The 19,840-nt window shown below is 30.3% G+C and overlaps 1 protein-coding gene across 4 annotated transcripts in view; it reads left to right on the top strand.

Annotated features, from left to right (window-relative positions):
- LOC121117912 (neural cell adhesion molecule 2) overlaps positions 1 to 19,840 on the top strand; it is a 236,131-nt gene that overhangs the window by 68,606 nt on the left and 147,685 nt on the right. For 2 of the 4 annotated variants that reach the window (XM_071888648.1, XM_071888649.1), the window contains 2 exons: positions 18,941 to 19,073; positions 19,308 to 19,437. In XM_071888648.1, the coding sequence (XP_071744749.1) occupies positions 18,941 to 19,073; positions 19,308 to 19,437 (263 nt within the window). Of the gene's footprint in view, positions 1 to 17,879; positions 18,090 to 18,347; positions 18,608 to 18,940; positions 19,074 to 19,307; positions 19,438 to 19,840 lie in introns of those variants that run through there. The other 2 variants (XM_071888647.1, XM_040712441.2) reach the window with 2 other exon arrangements.

Below are 19,840 nucleotides of genomic sequence, written 5' to 3'. Positions count from 1 at the left end.
AACTACATTCAAGCGTTCTAGAGACTGAAATATTTCACAGCTTATCACGTCATATTAAAATTTTATATTAACTTATTCATTCATAGTAAATTCAAGATTTCTTGGTATTTGAGGGATAAGTCTAATCGGCCTTAACCTTTTTAATGACTTTTATCCCTCTCTATATTTCTTGAAATTTGATGGGAGTTTATGTGATTTTTTATTATCCTTCTTCTTATATCCTAAATCACCTATTAGAAAAGGCCGAAGGCCCTAGCTCCAAACTGCACTGGAGTTTTGCCGAGATAAAAAAATCAAGCAGTAAAACAACAGATGTTTGGTATGATTCTATTCGATGTAATAATAAAACTGAAGCATACAATCTTTCCGTCCAACGTTTCGGTGTTTGGAGCAATAAGCCTAGAAGGTCACGTGATGCCAATACTTTTTCCCCCAGTGACTTACAAGTCAATCAAAATGCGTACATCAACGTTCTGGAAGATCATTTAAAACCCTGGATTGAGGCAGTTGATACTGGCAGGCCATTCGCTAGCAACAAGACTTTACTCCATATTACACTACAAAGAAAACGTTGACCTGGTTGTCAATATTTGACTTTGTTTGACCCAGTGTTTGGCCTCTATGCTCAGTGGACCTTACCCCCATGAACTTTTTTGTTTGGAACACAGTTGAGCAACACGCCTACATACCCACTGAAATACAAAATTACGGATGATGTCCAGTATCTGGAACGAATACCAGAATCTACCAAAGGAGACTGTCATGAACACCTGCTCCCTTCCCCATGATCGAGTCGAGGCCGTTATTGACCCAATAAGCTAATATAACGAATGATAATCATTTTCATTTATTAAGCTTTCATTATGATTGATTTCAATTAAAATCGGATGCTTAATTTTGAAGGAAATCAAATTAAACATAAATTCGTGTTGGCAGTTAAATAAGCGTCACATCCTGTATAAAACGAAGAAAAATATTTTCTCTTGCTCCTATCCTTCTCTTGTGTAATCCATGATCTGGGATAACTATAGGTAATATTTTGACGACTAATGTATTGGACGTAAAAAAATATTTTCCCTGTTGCTATGCTTCTTCTGTGTTATCCATATATCCAATGTATATATATTTCCATTTTACCACGCTTCAAAGCCTCTCTCTATCCTTGAATTTAATGGACTTAGAAAGACAACACTATCAGTCCAATTAATGACTTTTCCTCCTTTAAGGTATCTTTGGAAATATGTAAATATATACATATTTACCTATCTAAATAATTACTTTGAGAATATTTCAATCAATGACAATAAATATAAACAAAAAGAAAAAAAAAATTCTTAACCAATGAAGTCATATATTATAATTAAATATTATCAATAGGGTTAATATCTTTTATGAGCGAAAATTGGTATTATTGGAACAGTAAAACATTGGATTACGAGAATATTATTTGTTATCTCAAATTCTCGTGAAGCAAAACGGAATAGTTTAAAAAAACCTCCAAGTTATTCAATAGTAATTATTATCAACGTGTATATGAAGCCAAAACAAGATTAATTGTTACCACATAAAAATAAAAATAAAGGAAATGGTAATTTAAGTATTTCGAGCATAGTCCTACCCAAAAAAAATGTTGAATGCCACTAAAAGTTGCTTAAGATTATAAATTTGCTTCACCTGAATTAAAAGAAAACTGTTTTTTTTTGCATTAATTCATGCTATCATCTCAGTCTAAAAATAAAACAAAAACACTCAAAACTGGGATAAAATGATATTGTATACACAATTTAAAATTCAAAGCTTGAATCAGATCCTTAAAAACATGAAAAACAACCAAACAAAAAAAATAAGGGAACACATAGAAAAGAAGGAGAGAGTCTAAACCGGATTCTTCATCCTTAATAAGTTTATTAAAAATAAATATCATTTACAGTTAAATAATTTAAAAAAAATTTAAATCGTCTATTAATAAATTTATCCAAATACTCTGCTTTGGTAAATTTTGAATATAAGCAAACTCTAAAGATGGAGTTTCCTTTTAAATCGGATCGATTCTTGGTAGGCAACTAGCCAGTCTTCTTCTATATTTCTTTTTTTTTTATTGATTAAATATACTTATTCATTTTAAACAATATCTTTATAAAACAATGGAAACATTATTATCATGCTCTGATTTAAAAAAAAAATAAAAAGAAGAAACCACAACTCCAAGTTTGATTAATATTAGGTAAACGACACAAGAATAAAAACAAATAAGAAAAACCGGCAAATCCAGAGATCTAATAAATAAATGATATCATGAAGAGAGGATCTTGATCTACTTCTGATAAATAATTAGTAATAAACATTTTGTATTACTATCTCCCATCGATGGAGAAGGAATTGTGGATTATTATTGCCTTAGATACGTAATGATGGAGCCACAAAGGGAGCTCTTGGTCCTTGTGCGTATATTATACAATATATACTTTGGATATGAGCCAGTATTCTTTATAAAGTTCATGCTTCTATTCATCCTGTTATTTTCTTCCCCACAAATTTTATTACAGATTCCACAATGTAACATTCGTAGAAAAAATGGAAGGATAACTCAAGGGTCTTCTTACAAAAAAGAAAATACATTAGACTCACTTTTGGACCCATCCTCCAATTTAAAAATAAATTAATAATGATAAAAAGTGGATACTCATTCCTTCTTAAAAACAGTGTCGGTTTTATAAGGGGCATTAAAGGCACTTGCCTTCTCCGTGCTTGATTATAAAAATAAGGACTCACACCTGGAATTTTTAATAAATCTTCTATTAAAAAGCGTTATTTAAATAAAATACGTCGTTAAAGTTGAGCATTCTATTAAAAATATAAATAAACCAAATGCATTCAAAATAAAAATAGGGACCTTTTGTGAAATTATTCTCTTCAAAAGAAAAAAATGATGTAAAAGGTCATTCAAATTGAAAAAAGAAAGAAAAGTGCCCTGTACAAATATATTTGTTACTGGGTCCACTTCCGGTAAGTGACTACAAAATATGGGTCCCAAGCAAAAAAAAAAGTACCTTGTACTGGGCCTGTTTAATCCTGTAATACGTACATATATACTCATATTCTAAATGAGGAATGGTTCTAGAATAAGATATTGTGTTGTATAAATAGATAAAATATGACTCATTTTTTTTTAAATAAACCCATCCAAATTTTAATTAGGTCCATTTAAAAAAAGGCATAAGAAAATTACCTGGAGTGTAGTATAGTATCAGTCCATATTTATTCAGTACAGTACAGTCTTAGCACCGGTCATAATGGTCTTTCAGACTTTCGGTCCTTGTAATTTTTCCTATAAATATCGATGGTTTATGAAGCCAAATAATTTATTTGAGATATGTATTAATAGTATTGCACAAATCTTGCTCAAAATATTCATTTTTTCGTTCTATTTCAATATAAAACAATAATATGATACATTCACTTTAATAATATAAATAAAATTATACAACTCTATATAGTTTAATTACGTCACAAGAGATCAATTTTAGCTTCATTAAGGATTTGACACAACACTACTGGAGAGTGCTCTTCCCCCCCCCTCTGTCAAAAGAAAAACTGCCTAAAATACAATTTAAGGCTTGATGGATAAGTACTCATTAACCAAATTGAGAATATACATTTATTGTTCCAAGCACTGGCTAACCAAGTGGCTCGCAATAAGGGGTATTTACTGTATGCAATATGAAAACACATAATATATGGTAGTAGACATATTTTTTCACCTTAAAGTAGATAAATTTCACTCATCATGATAACAACAATTAATAGTTCATTAATGAGCTCAAACATTTCATAAAATATAGCTCTGATAAAATTTTTATGGGTATTTCAAATTCATATTTTTTAGTTTATGTAATATATACTGACCAATTTTGATGAGATTGCGTATTGAACAATGCGTATTAAATAACAACTCGTTCTACAATGTAGTCATGTATTCGCCTCAAAAGTTGAAAAAAAGAAACTGTACAGACCGATTTAGAAACGAATAAATTAATTAAATTCACAAAACCTTGATTAAAGTTTGCAAAGTTTATGAATAAATCCTGGAACCAATATTACTAGAACAACAAAAAGTTGCTTATATTTTTACTAGGTGTTTCAGGAGCACACTAAAAAGTTTTGGCGATAAAATGTTGCTAAAATGGAATCTGAAACAGTAGATAAAATTTGGAATACATAAAATTCAACTTTACAAACGAAGGGTTAATCTGTCCATATTTTCATCAAAGCTTTTTAATAGATATATAATATATAAATCGTGTACAAGTTACAAGCAAAAAATTAGATGAATAATTTCAATTGAAAAGTTTAGAGTAGACTTGTGATGAGGAAAATATAATATTTTATGGATGGTCAATACATTAATGATGTATTTTTTTACTTTTTTTGAAAACTACTCATTGATAAACATATTTCTGGTATATTATAAAGTTTTAATGCCCACTCTTTATTACTCGTAAATACATAATAAATAAGTTGCTTTACTAGATCAAAATGAAATTAATAACATCCATTGATATGATATGATTTTTATTACTCCGTTAATTGTACAATAATTTCTAAGATAAAAAAATGATATGAGCAAAACCAAATTTTTTTCATCATGAAAAAAACCACGTAAAAACATTCAATAAAAAAAGAGATCTAAATCTGGATAAACATATATATTGAAAAAAAAAAAAAATATTGTTCAAACGTAAAACATGGCACAATTTTCCCGCATTTTGTGAGAATCCTTTATCTTTTCTTTTTGAACTTTTAGGTTCCCTCTTAACTGCGATGTTGTCTGAGCAAAACCATCGGGTTTCACATTCCCCATTTGATTTTTGAGATCTTCGTTGAGATTGAAATTGAGTACTTTGAACAATTCACAGAGCATGTGTTGAGTGCCTTTTAATTCATGATAATATTTATAAAAAACCTCAACTTGTACAATCACCTTATACAACTTACAACTTGTACACAACCTATAAGTTTGTATATATACTCCAATGAATATGGATTATATTAAAACCTGTCACATTTATGTGGACGAAACAAATTGACACCTACGTTATTTGTCTGTCGTACATACAATTATGTCATTCTAAAATTTTTGTTACTGATAATAATATTTTCTTATGTATATTATCTTGGTTCATTTGACTTTCTTAGACGAGGAGAATGCCGTACGTAAATTTAAATATTTATCCAACTCTTTATTTGGCTTATTTATTGTTACTTAACGCGTTTATTGGATGAGATAATACAAAAATCGACTGATGTATGAGGTCATTCCTGCTGAAATTATAACAAGAGGTCAAAATAAATATTTTCCGCTCATTCATTATTTAAAAGTGAAAAAATAAAATATCATTTTCACTAACATTTTCATTGAAGACTTTGTATTAGTGTTGGATTGAGAGTTACTTGACCTATAAAAAAATCAACTTGGTTAAGGTCGACAATTTTATGAAAACTTCAGGAACTCCCTCGAAATATTACACAGGTGAAAAACTCGACAAAACTCCAACTTGAATGATCAAAATTTGATATATTCGAGTATTGATTAATCCAAACAGATTTAAGCAAGCCATGAAATACGAAATGGTCTTTTCTGCTCGTGAAATTAAGTAGAAAAAAAATTTGTTAATAATCCTGCAGCTGAGATCCAAGTCAAGTTGCAATTCTAAATTCAAATTTTCCATCTCTAGTGTAAGTTAAGATTATAAATATGTACTATTATAGTCGATTAATGACATAGTTCTTATAAAAATTATAATATTGTCCGAAATTTAATTTAATTACATTAGATGCTTTAAATTTAGTGGGTCCACTCTATTTCATCATAGTCTGATAAAACAAATATAAATCAGAAATTTCAATATTTGCCCAAATATAGTGGTTACGCGACAATTTTTTTGTTCACTTGGGGCACTAGGAGTACCATGAATTACTCTATAACTGGGAATGTGCATTTTGTATAGTGTGAGGAGAAAACCGAAGTCAGACTTGTGCTACTAAATTATAAATTTATTTGTTGTTCTGAATATATAGATAAAGGGTGCGACCTATATTTAACAGGCAATATAATTTTTCTATTTTAAATACGATTATTTTAAATTAATCATCTGATTATCATTAAAACCAATGGCAAATGAAAGCTGAATCAAAAACTTATCATTATTATTTAATATAATCAACTATGGCGTCAATAGCGGCCTCGACTCGATCTCAGAAGCGAGAACAGGTCTTCATGATAGTATGCTTTGACAGATTCTGGTATTCATCACGGATTCTGGACATAAGCTCAGATTTTGTTTACAGGAGGATCTTTTGGTGTGTCACTCAACTGCACCTCACACAAATAACTCCATTGGTTCAGGAAGCTTGAAGGCCAAAAACTGGTCCAACAAAGTCAAAAATAAATTATAAGAACCAGATCAACGTTTTTTTTGCAGTGTGGCATTCAGATTTTCCAATTCCCACCTCACTCTCCAAACAAAGAATCTGTCTACGTTCAACAAGTTTATAATCTCAACATTGTCTCGTCTAGCGCCGATTGCAAGAAGGAGACTCTGCCTTTTACGTAATTGTGGAATAAATACTTCGTTCATCGATTCCATTTTTTTTAAACTGACGCCAAACACTTCTGACTAAGCACCAGAACAACACTCAACGTTTTGAATGCGTATGAGCTCAAAGTTCGTTGTTAAACAACGGCCACACTCTGTTTAACGTTAAGAAATATTTTCTTATAATGCAAATAACTATTTTCTAAATTGATCTACATTACATATTTGATTAATAATTGACTGCCTTATTGAGGAAGTCAAACTGACCTACTTGTTTTAAGTAGATTTTACGAATTGAATGAAAAATATTTTTCTTTGTCTGATGTTTGTACTACAACTTGACTCGACTCATTGCTCAAAAACTCGAACTGTATAATTATTACTCAAATCCAACACAAATTCTTATAGTACATAAAATGAAAATAAATCTAATGTGATCATCGTGTACATGATATTAAAAGGTCAACCTCATTCAAAGTGACAATATTTTAAAAGAAGATATTTATTTGAAACTACATATACATAGATTGGTTTTTCGATTACCCCTATGAATAGCTTTTTCTAGGATGGTTTTTAAATTCTTTAAAGACATACATGCTATCTATGTAATATAACGAGTTTATTTATATATACGAGATCTAATTCATAAAAAATATCCATAAATAGAAGTCATACATAGAATTGCGAGTCCATTTTGAACATTCTGATATTATCCGCTTCAATTTAAGGTATGAATGGATTGGAATTTCCAACCAAGGAATACACACTCTTTTTTCTTTCTAAAAACAATTTTTTTAGAGTAGAATAGTTTCCAAAATGATAGAAGTAATTGAGTTAAAACAATCATGTAATGAGTATTTTAAGGAATTAAAGGATTTTATTGCTTCATATATATATATATTTTTTTTTTTATGTCATCATACTAGAAACTAAAATGGGAACTCGGTAAAATGGTCATTTTTCCTAAATAGAATATAATTTCTTCTCTAAAGCGTACCCCCATTGTTTAACAATGAACTTTGAGTGCCCACGACCGCTATGTACGCGCAGGTAGGGCGTTGATTTTGGGCAGCTAGCGAGAAGTGTTTGGTGTCAGTTAAAAAATGGGATTCATCAACGAAGTATTTATTTCGCAATCGTAAAAAGACAGAGTGTCCATGTTGCGATCCGTCCCAGACGAGACATAATTTTGGTCCTGGAAGATCATTTCAAAATCCGAGTTGATTTCCTGGATCCAGTAGTAATTCCAGAATCTACCGAAGGAGACATCAATGCATGCTACAATATTCTTAACGTTTTGTGCAGCCTTGACCTTTGACATCGACATCTCAAAATTTAATGGTTTCTTACTGTGATCATATATTTAATCTTCGTTCCAAGTTAAATTAAAATTGATTTGTAACTTTTGCCGTAATCCTGATGATCAACTGGCAAAAAAACAATAACCTCCTTTTATGGCTCTCATAAGTAAAAATAAATACCTAATTTATCATTATGTATTTTTTTCAATTGTTAATTTTCGTAAAGTTGAACGAAAACCTAATGTAAATTATTGCATAAAGGGGCAGAGGGACGAAATATGTGTAGAAAAATCGAATATAATATTTTGTCAATGAGACAGCAAACAAAAAATATTTCACTTTTTATAGGTATAAAAGGTTATGTAAAAATATGCCTTTTTAAAATAGAAAGTGGTCTTCAAAAAACTTTTCCAAAACATCGAAAAACCACCCCCACAAAAAAAAAAAAAATTATAGGTACTGCCCTACCCAAAAGTATCTTTCCTTATAATAGTTAGTACATAGATGTTACTTCCTCTTAATCCAAGGTTTGACTGTAGCTGCAAAGGAATATAAAGTTATTATACATATATAGTATACTCGTATAAATATATTTATGAGTCACTATTATTCATGGATAGATCTTACAAAAAAACTAACTAACTAAATAATAATAAAAAGATTTATCTTTTTATCAAGAATCAAGTTGTAAATTAGGGAAATGACGATGTTCAAAAAGGTATTATATAGACTTAGTAATAGCTACTTTAAAAATGCACATATCTTTTCATTACCCCATTGCAAAGAAACAAAAACAAAAAGGGTTGAGTAATTAAGAAGGCGGCTAAGCAATTATGGGTCATTAGGAAAGTTAAATAAAAAAATGGAAGGAGTTAGATATAATTATTCATGGAGGAGGCGGGATTGAGAATGGAGGAGTTTCTTTAGATAGGTAGGATATACAGTAAGTAGACTGTCCCAAATTCGGTTAAGTATTTTTTTTACCCATGCACAAATTACTTTTTTTCAGGGAACAATAAAAAATGACATTAGCAAAGTTCAAGGCTTCCCCATTTTATCCTATAAAATGGGTCTTTTGTCTCGAAATTGGCCATTTTTAGGCATTTTGTACTCTCCTAAATATGATGCCATGAGTCAATAATTGTGTTTTTTATATTTCTTAACATTGGGTTTATAGGAAAACAATCTTGTGAATTTTGGTTTAAATTATTTAGGAAGTCTTAAATGAGCTCAATGATTTTTTCTTTTCCAATTTTATCAGAAGTAATGATGATATTTCTTTTTATTCTGCTCTGACCATTTTAATTAGAAAATAAAATGAATTTTTGAAGGTCGAAATTTACCATTTTAAAGCCTCCTGTACTTCAGGAATTATGATGCTTTGAGTCAATAATTGTACTTTTGATATTTTCTACTATTTTATCTATCAGTATGATATATTTTAAATCATGTTTGTAATAATTTAGGGCATCTCAGATGCTCTGAACAAGGTACGATATATTTTTTACTAACATTTATAAAAAGTCCAATTTTTGACTTATAGCATCGTCATATTTGATAAATTACAAGAGACTTACAAATACACTAATTTCTACCCTATAATACAATTTTTTCAAACTAAAATAGACTGTACCATGTAAAAAATGACTTAAAATGACTCAAATTTTTTGCCATAGTAGATATTTTGATTGTGTTCAGCAGAAAAGGACTTTGAGCAGAATACAAAAAATATCACACCTAAAACTGGACAGTCTAATGTATAGTGTGGTCTATTTTATAAAAGTTTAGGAAATATTAAGTATAAGAATAGAAAAGATCCGTCAGTGTCAAAAAGAGAGAGAGAAGCACAAATGAATAAAATACGAATAATATTAAAGACGATTTATTTATGTATTTATTTTTTTGTTTTTATTTTCTTAAAAGACATCACATTAATGTTCATAGGAGAGTAATTACTCTGAAAATGTTCACATCTTGTCAACATATTTGTGTGTGTTTGTGTGGCGATATAATGTTGAGATAAATAATAACTATTACATAGGGTAGGTACTAGAGTTGTACTGGTTCGAACAGAAATGATCGAATCTTTTGGAAAATTTGCCTTGAGAAAGTTTGCCGTGTGATTATTCGCCCTGGGAAAATTTGCCTGCGAAAAAGCTAACAGGGTACAAGAATCAATTGCAATTCTTAGAAATTTAGAGGAAATTGGTATTTCTTAACTTAAGGTTTTCCAATAAGAGGTATTATTTTGATATTCAAAGAAAAATTGCATTTTTTGAGATAAGTGATTGGTTGTTTATATCAATGTAAAGAAAAAGGAATCGTAAAATGACTTTTGTATGCCCTCAATAGCTTCACGAAATCCATCTTTCAGGTCTGGAATCGACACTGGGTGTAGACCTTATCTTTCACGTGGCCCCAAAGCAGAAGTCGCACAATGTTAAATCACAAGATCTTCGAGGCTAATTACGCTCACCTCTTCGAGAGATAACACGGTCCGGAAACTTTTCCCGTAAAAGAACGATGATCTCATTACTTGTGTGGCACGAAGCGCTATCTTTTTGAAAGTAAACGTTGTCCAGATCAATACCATTCAATTCCGGCTATAAAAAATCCTTAATCATCTCTCAATAGCGCAACCCATTCACCGTAACTGTTGTTCCAACCTCATTTTCCCAAAAAGTAAGGTCCAATAACCCTGCTGGACAATAAACCGAACCAAACAGTAACACATTGAGGATGGAAAGTCTTTTCAAAACATTATTTATTGGGTTTTCTGAGCCCCAAATGCGAAAGTTTTGCTTGTGATTTAATTGATTTGGTGATGGAAAATTTTATAAAAAGGATACGGTCCTGTAAGCGTAGCTGTGGCGGATATTTGGTTGATGTTGTTTTCATTTATTAATGGCATTTTTTTTTTTTTGGGGGGGGGAAGAGCCCTGACGAGAATATTTCTTTGGAAAAGGAGGTGTTTGCCTCCTCTGACATTTCGATAAAATATTTTTTTTTATTTTTTTATAAATGCCAAATTGGATAAATTTTTTTATTCCAATAAATAACTCTTGTAAGTTTAAAAAAAATCCCAAAATTATGACGTTTAAATCTTTTTAGACAATAAAAAAGCAAATTAAAATAAACTATAAAAATTCTCAATAGTTGGGGACCCATAGCTTATTGGCCCTTATAGTCCCGAACCCAGGTATTGTAAAATTTTAGTAGGCCAAATGAAAAAATACATAGCTCCAGGACATCAAGTTAGGGATTTTTTTAACCCTGCAGTTGATGATTTTTTGACTAGATTCAAATGTTGAGTCAATTGATTTTTATATTTAAAAAACCATGAGGTCACGTTATATTGTACATATTGAATCAGGCGCATTTTTATCACTAAGCCTCATCATACGATATTTTGAGTCTTGTGGAGGCCTTAGTGATTAGTTAGTAAAAACAATGTCTAATAAGATTTTTATATTATCCTAAGATATAAACTAAATAATACGTTTTATAACGAATTGCACGATCTTATATTTACGAACAATATTAGCTTATTTAGTGCAATTGAAGTAAAAACAAATCCCACAAATATATAGATGAAAAGTAGATAAGTTATACACTCAAGACTCGGAGCTCGACTTGGACTCGAAAGTCATTCAATTTTTCAGCTTACCAAAAGACCTCTTACAATTATTTCTTTTATTTTTTGAATACTTGAACTGGACTCGATGAAAATATTCAAGGACTTTGACTTGCTCTATAAGGACTTGTTTTGACCTCTTTTAATATACATAATATTATTCACTTTAAGTATTTTATGGAATATAAATTAATTAATCAGCTGCGAACATGATAAATAGTGTATTTTGTATCGTTTCTTTTTTCCTAATTTATCGACTAAAGTAGACTCTTAACAACTCTCAATAGTTTGGTTTGAATCAAGCCGACATAGCACCAAGCGTATGTTCCTAGATAATATTTAATATGTTGTACCAATATAGTAGGGTGGATTGTTTTTCGACCTTTTTGGAATTTCGATTACGGCTAGTTTGCAAAAGTTGTCACATAATAAGAAATAACCTATGTCAATTTCATTTTCATATGATGTGATCTTTAAGTAGCACATCTGGGTCAAAGTTTGAAGAAGATAATAGTTATTTATTTAATCCATAAAGATTAAAATATAGGACTCATCATTATTTTTCATTTATTAATTATGATAGACATTATCCTAATCTATAAAAACTTTTAATAAATTATTTTTCTGAAGCTGCCGTATAGACCAAAAGGAGAGAGTAACGTAAGTGAAATTCGATCTTTCCTTTCTGAAAGTGTAAACAAAAGGATGCGTGTTATACGCGGATCATCAAATTTTTCTATCATTTTTCTCTCTATTTTTTGTTCCAATGTCATTTTGTGAAAAACACTTGAGATACACTTTTTATAGATTAAAACAATCTCTATCAAAATTATTTAATGCAAAATAACTAAAAAACTCTTTAGTTTATATATTTACAAGGTAAGGAACTTTTTGTTTTTTTTCAAAATTTGAACTAGATGTGCGACTTGAAGTGATATTGTATGAATATGCAGTTTTGGATATAAAATTTTCATACCCTAGTTGTTTACCGAATTAGTTTTGATCGCAAATCAAAAAAAGTTGAAAACCAACCCACACTACTTTGTAGAACTACGTATAAGAAAATAATAAAAGAAAATATTTTCAATTTTTTTTCCATCTCTCTCTCCGATCCCCCTCCACTCTATATAATATATTTTGCATTGTCATAAATTATCATCTCTCCCTCCCCCCCTCTCTATCCCTGATTCTTTTTTTTTTTTCGTCCAAATATTTACTCAATCAAATATGTATGTGTGGACTGCAGTTTAAATGATACGGAGAGAGAAGCTTAGTAAACAAACTTTAAATCAACAAGAGGTTTCGTGAGGGACTTTTTTTCAATCCTATAGTCTCCCCCATTATATATATAATATCCATACCCCATAATACATATGTATTTTTATATCCAAATCGTGATCTACATGTTTACAAACAATTATTAATGTCTGTAATACTGATTTGTCGAGCTCGAGACAAAAATTATTGTAGAGCAGGGAACATTTATCTACTATTTAAGTATGAAGAATCCAACATTTGTTGAATATAATGATGTCATAGTCCTGCTATTATATTTTTTTCGTACTTTTTATCAGTTACTTTTCTTGATAAAAGGCTGAGAGAGTTAAGAATGAAGATTGCTTTGCGTCTTTTATCTTTGAAAAATGTGTTAGTCACCCAACCTTGGGTGTCCTATAATTATACTATATATTTCCTTATGGAACATTTTCACTGACGTCATAATTGAAGGAGATATCATTTTGAAGGCTCAAAGTTGTATTTTCTACTAAGTAAAATAAACAAATTACCAATAAATCCTGATTAAATTCCATCAAATAGCTTAATAAAAAAAGAATGCCCATCTTCATGGAATACTTCTTCATCCTAATGATAAACAGTGATATTTGAATTAAATCCAAATAATATTTACTGAAAATTCCTAGAAAATGTCTAAATTTGTACAATTTTTTTTGATCGATTATGGACGAGAGAAGAAGGAAAATTAGAGAATAGAAACACATAATTATAATAGTTTATTTTTATCTAACATACTATATCGAGATAAGAGTATATAACGATGTAATAACATATTTTTAATACATTTCTCCTCAGATATATAATAAAACTAGGCAAGGGATGTATAATTTTTAAGTAAATAGTAAGTTGTAAGCCTTTTATTTAAGGGTCCGTTTTGACACCCAATTCTTGACTATTTTCCTTAATATTAATGAAAAAAAGGAGATTCATTATTATAATTTTGATGTTTAGGGCCTCAGAATGGCAGAAAAATGGGAAGACGCTTATGAATAATTACAAATAACATAATTCTTATTTATTAAGGCTCATTAATTTATTTAGTGTGTACAATGTACCCTTATTCTACAAACCACATCTGCTTCAGAGAAGTATTCATTCTACAAAAAATAATAATATATAAATAATTGTTTTATAAATTGATAAATTCACTTTTGTTCGTTAATCGGTATGTTACAAAAAGTTAGACGGTTCTACGATTGCTCTAAGGTAGAATGGCCTTATTGAAGCTGTAAAAGTACTCGTAATAAATATGAGATTACATTAACACCTTTATTATATCACGCAACCTTTTAGCAGAAAAAAAGCCCAAAAACACTTGGTAGAAGGAAATTAAATTAAAATTATTATTTGGAAATGTTAACAGCTTAATGCTGACTTGAATTTAACCAATTAAAACACAGAAGACTGATTAAGAAATAAGAAGCAAAACATTGACAGCTGACAACAAATACAGTGTAAATTTTTGTGTTAGTAAAGTAATACAAAATTTTGAGAGAGTCGGGGATGGAGACGAAATTTCATGGCGTATTATATATTTTTTTTGTTTTATACCTTTGTCCACTAAGAGCTGGTTCAAGAGCCTTTTTTTGGGAGGGGGGAGTGAAGTTAAATGTTTTTTGGGTTCCTTAAAAGTAATAGAGCCAAGGACCTCAAAGCTACTGCACTCATAGTTTGCTGTCCACTATAACACTGCACAAGGACACCTTATATCTAAGTAGGTGTCTAAGTAGTCCGACATTCGAGTTATTAATATATGGATGAAAGATAAAATATATACGAGGTAAATTAACCGAAAAACAATATTGATCAAAAATCATTTAACCCTATAATCCTATATTTCAAGGATATATTTCGGGGAATTGTAGGTATAGTATCAAATTTATGGAATAAGCTGAAAAACCCAAGAGTGTGAATTATTGTTTAAAATCTTCATTTGATCTATGAGGCTGTATTTAAGCCCAATATGGCCTTTCAAATATAATCTATAAATATTTTATTGTGACGATGATTTTTGTTATTTTAAGTGCAATTTGGGACGTCTCCAAATAAATAATTATAGTAATTTTTTGATAGAAATAAACGATAATTAGTTCAAAAATATAAATAAATCCATACTCAATTTTGAGAAAAATAATTGTACCTTGTTTTTGTGTTGACGCGCAACATAGTAATAAATAAATAAAAACTCACCGAATATCAAATAACTTTTTATGTTTATGGCATGTAACGGTATATGCACGGAATTATTCGTCAATCCCTCTTACATAAGTGTTTATCTATCAATTACTTCTCCTTCTAAAACCCATTCCAATTTGTACATAAATTAAGCAAATATATGAACCCACTATATTGAGTAGAAGTGACCCATGCTTTATTTATTTATACACTTAGTATACCTCATTATTCATTCTTCAAAAATGTGGCTACTTATCGTTCAAAAATATCAAACTTTATTTTATTAAAACCAAGATTTTATGAAGTACTCCTTGCCAATATATCGGACAAAATCATCTTTGCTTCTATACGCTCTGTTTGTGGGTTTTATTATAACTACATAATTCTGTCAAAATATTCATTACAAATGGATGTACAATATCAGGGAATATTTTTGAAAAAAATTCAAAACATAGCAATTCACAAAGAAAAAAAATTTTTGGTATAAAAAATTCAAAAACTATATTTTAAATATTAAATTCTTTGAAAAATTAAATTTTTTGCTTTGCAGGGATAATTTGCCCTAATGAAGAATTTTTTTTTATTAAAAAGCAAAAAATCCTTTATTTGGTAGGGGCTACAGCTCCTCCATCCCACACCCTGATGGTGCCCCTGAATATGTATACTACATTAGACTGTCCTGTTTTGGTTTAGTATTTCCCACTGCACATATTTTTTCTACTAGGGACATTAAAAACACTCACTGCAGCAGATACCTTTAATTTAAAAAGCTAGAGGGTGTAAAATGTGTTGATCCTAGGACTAAATTTCTAATCAGTCTCCTCCCCCCCTCTTTCAGTCTTTTTTTATGTTGAACAGCTGAAAGAACATAGTTAGTAACTTCGTCATTTCAGCTATTGTAGTTACTATAAAAGACCAATAAGGACCGGTCCTGGCACAGACAAATTTTATTAGGACTAGACTGCTAAATTTGTAGTTTGTTTAGACCCATCCAACACTACTGACATCATATATATATATATATTAACATATAAGTCTACACGCACGATAGATGTGGTAACCTGCCTTTAGTATAACAAATTGTAACCCCAGTTGAAATGAACATTGTTGAACAATAAATTAAGGAAACGAAGAATCATAAAGGCTCATCTAGATCCCTTAGATGATCTTAAACAAGGTGCACAATTTTTTGTGTAATAAACCAAATATTAAAAAATATATAATAAAAATGTTTGGCTCATATTTGGTTTTGTGCAAAAGGTTGGCAATTTCGACACATAAGTCCCTTTTTTCAAATTAAAAGGGCAACAGTGTCCCAAGAGACCACAAACTTTGCCAAAGTTTGTTTTTTGATTGTCTGCAGAAAAGGTTAGAAGGTTAGTTAGAAAACGGGGAATATAATATACTTATATAATATGTAGACCTTGATAGTCAATTTGTAGAGAGAAATATCAATACGTGTAGTAGTACATAGTCTCAATTTACAAAAAATATCAATTCAATAATATTTTTTATATTTAATGGGACAAAAAAAAATGCTAATATCTTTAATTTTCATATTTTTAACAATGAAGCGTCGTCTCTGTCATTACTTCATAATGTATAAATATAAATAGTTAGCAGCGCAAATAACTTTTTCTCATATTAGCTACTAGAAGTAGTATATTGTATAGTAATCTAATTTATGATATCTTCATGTTTGAAAATATTATGCTTGGTGTAACTTAACTGTTCAATCCACCTTCATTTGCCATTGTCGTGTTATCATACATATCATTATTACCTAAATAGCTATACAGTAACACCTTGAGATACAAGTACCCCAGCATAACAAATAGAACCTAGGTGGACCAATTCGCATTGAAGAGTTTTCATTCAGATACAAACTGATCAAGAGTTGACAAGATCCCCTTCTTCATTACTTTAACTTATTAATTGTTTGACTAGCAACGAACACCTTGTCCAGGAACAAAGTAAGTTCGTATGTCAAGGTATTGCTGTATATAATATTAGTGTGAGGCTGTCATTTGCAAAATAAATAATAAAAATGAAATGAATGTATATTTTGATATTTTATTGTTCGTTTTTGATGTACTGGGTAGGTATACGGGAGCCGTAGGAGCTACTAATTAGGCTCAGGTGTATGTTTTTATTTAAATATTCAAATAAGTAAATAAGTGTAATCAGTAGAGGAAGCGTGAATCAAAAAATTGAAGCAGCTGACTAAGTAAGGCTCGAGAACAATCTTAGGAGAGAAGGATGATGCATTGTTTATTACAATTATTATTCATCAATGAATCTTTGTTCTCTGTTAATTCAATCAGCTGAGCCAGTGATCCACATAATAATTGCATTTTTATTAATAATACCCCCAGGAGAAATCAAGAAAGAATTGAATTATGTACATTGTATGTACATAATATCTGCTGGCTCTTAATGGCATTTTCCACTATCAAACAACCACCGCTGGTTCATTAGGAAGAACAATAAGTAGGATGTTGAAGAAATGCACTTGATAAAAACAAAAAAATAATAGAACATAATATAACTCTAGCTCCTTGGGCTCAAAAAAAGTAAATGACATGGCTATGTAGCTACATATATGATCAAGGGATTTGCGGCGCGGCCTTGCGAAAAAAAAAACCTTTCCAATATAATGTTATAAAAAATTATAAAAGAAAAAGCCTTTTTGTGAGGCGATAGAGCTTGAGGGAAAAAACGAGAGAGAGAGAATAACTGACGGGAGGGCTTTCTACGATGGTTTTTGGTAGGAAGGGAAATACTTTTTTCCTCCTTTTTTGACGGCCCTTTCGAAAGATAAAAAAAAACAAAAAACGCCGGCTTCGAAAGAAGTTGATGTAAATTCGTAAGGATCTCTTTTTAGTTTTTCATCTTTTTTCATCATTCAAGACAAAAAAAAAAATGAAATGTGTTTATTTGTTTATTAAGTGATTAAATTAAACGATTATTGTTATTATATAGAATCATAATACGAAAAAAAAAAAAAAGAAAAGACAAACTTAGTCTTCTTCATTTGACAAGAACAAAAAAGTTTTTAGTTTCCCGAATTTTTTCGTCATCTAAAAAGTTAAACACGCATATACACACATATTAGTTTTAGTTTGTTACTATCTACTTATTATTTCCTCATTCCAAACGTCAGTAAAAAAAATCATTTTTATGCAGATTTATGCGTAGATACTCAAAATCTAATGAGGATAGACAATTGCTCATTAATTAATGACGTGCTTTTTTGTCTTACTTTTTCAAATGAATATATCTAACATAATGTTAATTAATTAGTAACAAAAAAAATGCACAAATGTAAATTTGAATATGTATTTGTCAAAATATATTGTAATATATTCAACTCACTAATTGTATTATATATGTGTATATATGGGTACATTTTGACGAGTTACATCGTACAATTAGTTGGCCGTTAGGGAGTTATAAAATGCACTATTCATGGATCTTCTATTTCCTTGTTTTTCACACCATTAGAAAAGTTGAAGGAGCCTCCCAAACGGGATTCATCATATCCGATTTTACTCCTTTGCCTGAAGTCCCATCCTCAACTGAGTATGAGGATGATGAAAAACCAAGTAAGGAAAATTACCAACCAATATAAAGTTCCCTCTCTCCAATAACAGAATCATTTCTTTGATCATTTATAAATATATACCCGTTCATAGATTCTTAAATTGCTATTCATTTTTGAAAATGGTAGTGAGGCATTTTAATGGTTTTAAATATCATATAATATGAAAATGAGAAAATTGAAAGAAAAAAATACCCGTTTGATGATGCCATTATCCCACAATCCCCCTTTCATACATGTGATTATTCCTTCAATTTGTAAAAAAATATATAGGAGGAATTTCTTAATTTGGATTTATAAAATTTTTAATCCTCCCCAATTCACTTTTGTCTTTCAGTTCCAATCATTGATGTCTACGCCGTAGTTGGAGACAAGGCAGAACTTCCATGTAACATCCAACCCTCAGATCCTTCAGATGATGTTTATTTGGTCCTTTGGTACAGGGACCTCGCGGGGAAGCCTCTTTATAGGTAAGTGATGAGGGTTAGCATTGTGTCGGTCCTAATTTATTTGGTCAAGAACCAGTCTTTTAATACTACGGAATAATATTAATTTATAAAGTATCAACACCTCAATACGTAACAAGGCATAGAGTATTTCCTTTTTTTAAGGACATACATATTGGACAGCAGTCCTAGGTAAGGACCGACACAGTACTAATGATGACAACTTAAAAACAAATTACATAATTATTCATTATTCAGCTTTGATGTACGTGGACGCTTAGAAGACGATGCAAAGCATTGGTCTGCCAAGCATCCATTTGGAAATCGGGCCTATTTCCGTGTAGGAAATGATCCTACATTTCTCCTCATTGATGCAATACGTCTTGAGGTAATGAATTTTTCAGGCTTACGTATTTAGTTGTTTTTTTATGTGTAATTATTTGTGGGTGAGAAGAAGAAATATGTTTAAAATGCAGTCAAAAGGATTAGATTACACAGCTATCTATTAATTAAGGAGAATACAAAAAGTAAAGCAGCAAATGTTATGGATATATGTGCATACTAGTGTTGTCACGATACCAATATGTTCGTACCGGTTCCGGTACGAACATTTTCGACTAAAAGTGTCGTTAAAGGTAATGCAATAGGACATGAGCTAATTAAAAAATATATATTATCTGTGAGGTGTTGCTTGTTTTTAACTAGTTATTTAAAAAATGGTGCATACTAAAATCACAGTCCCATCTCATTGTGATCTTAGTATGCGCCATTTTTTTACTAAACTTGTTAGG

The sequence above is a fragment of the Lepeophtheirus salmonis genome, chromosome 5 (genome assembly GCF_016086655.4).
Source record: "Lepeophtheirus salmonis chromosome 5, UVic_Lsal_1.4, whole genome shotgun sequence".
Classification (NCBI taxonomy): Eukaryota; Metazoa; Arthropoda; class Copepoda; order Siphonostomatoida; family Caligidae; genus Lepeophtheirus; species Lepeophtheirus salmonis.
Note: the sequence above shows the minus strand (reverse complement) of the source record. Positions and strands in the feature narration are given on the sequence as shown.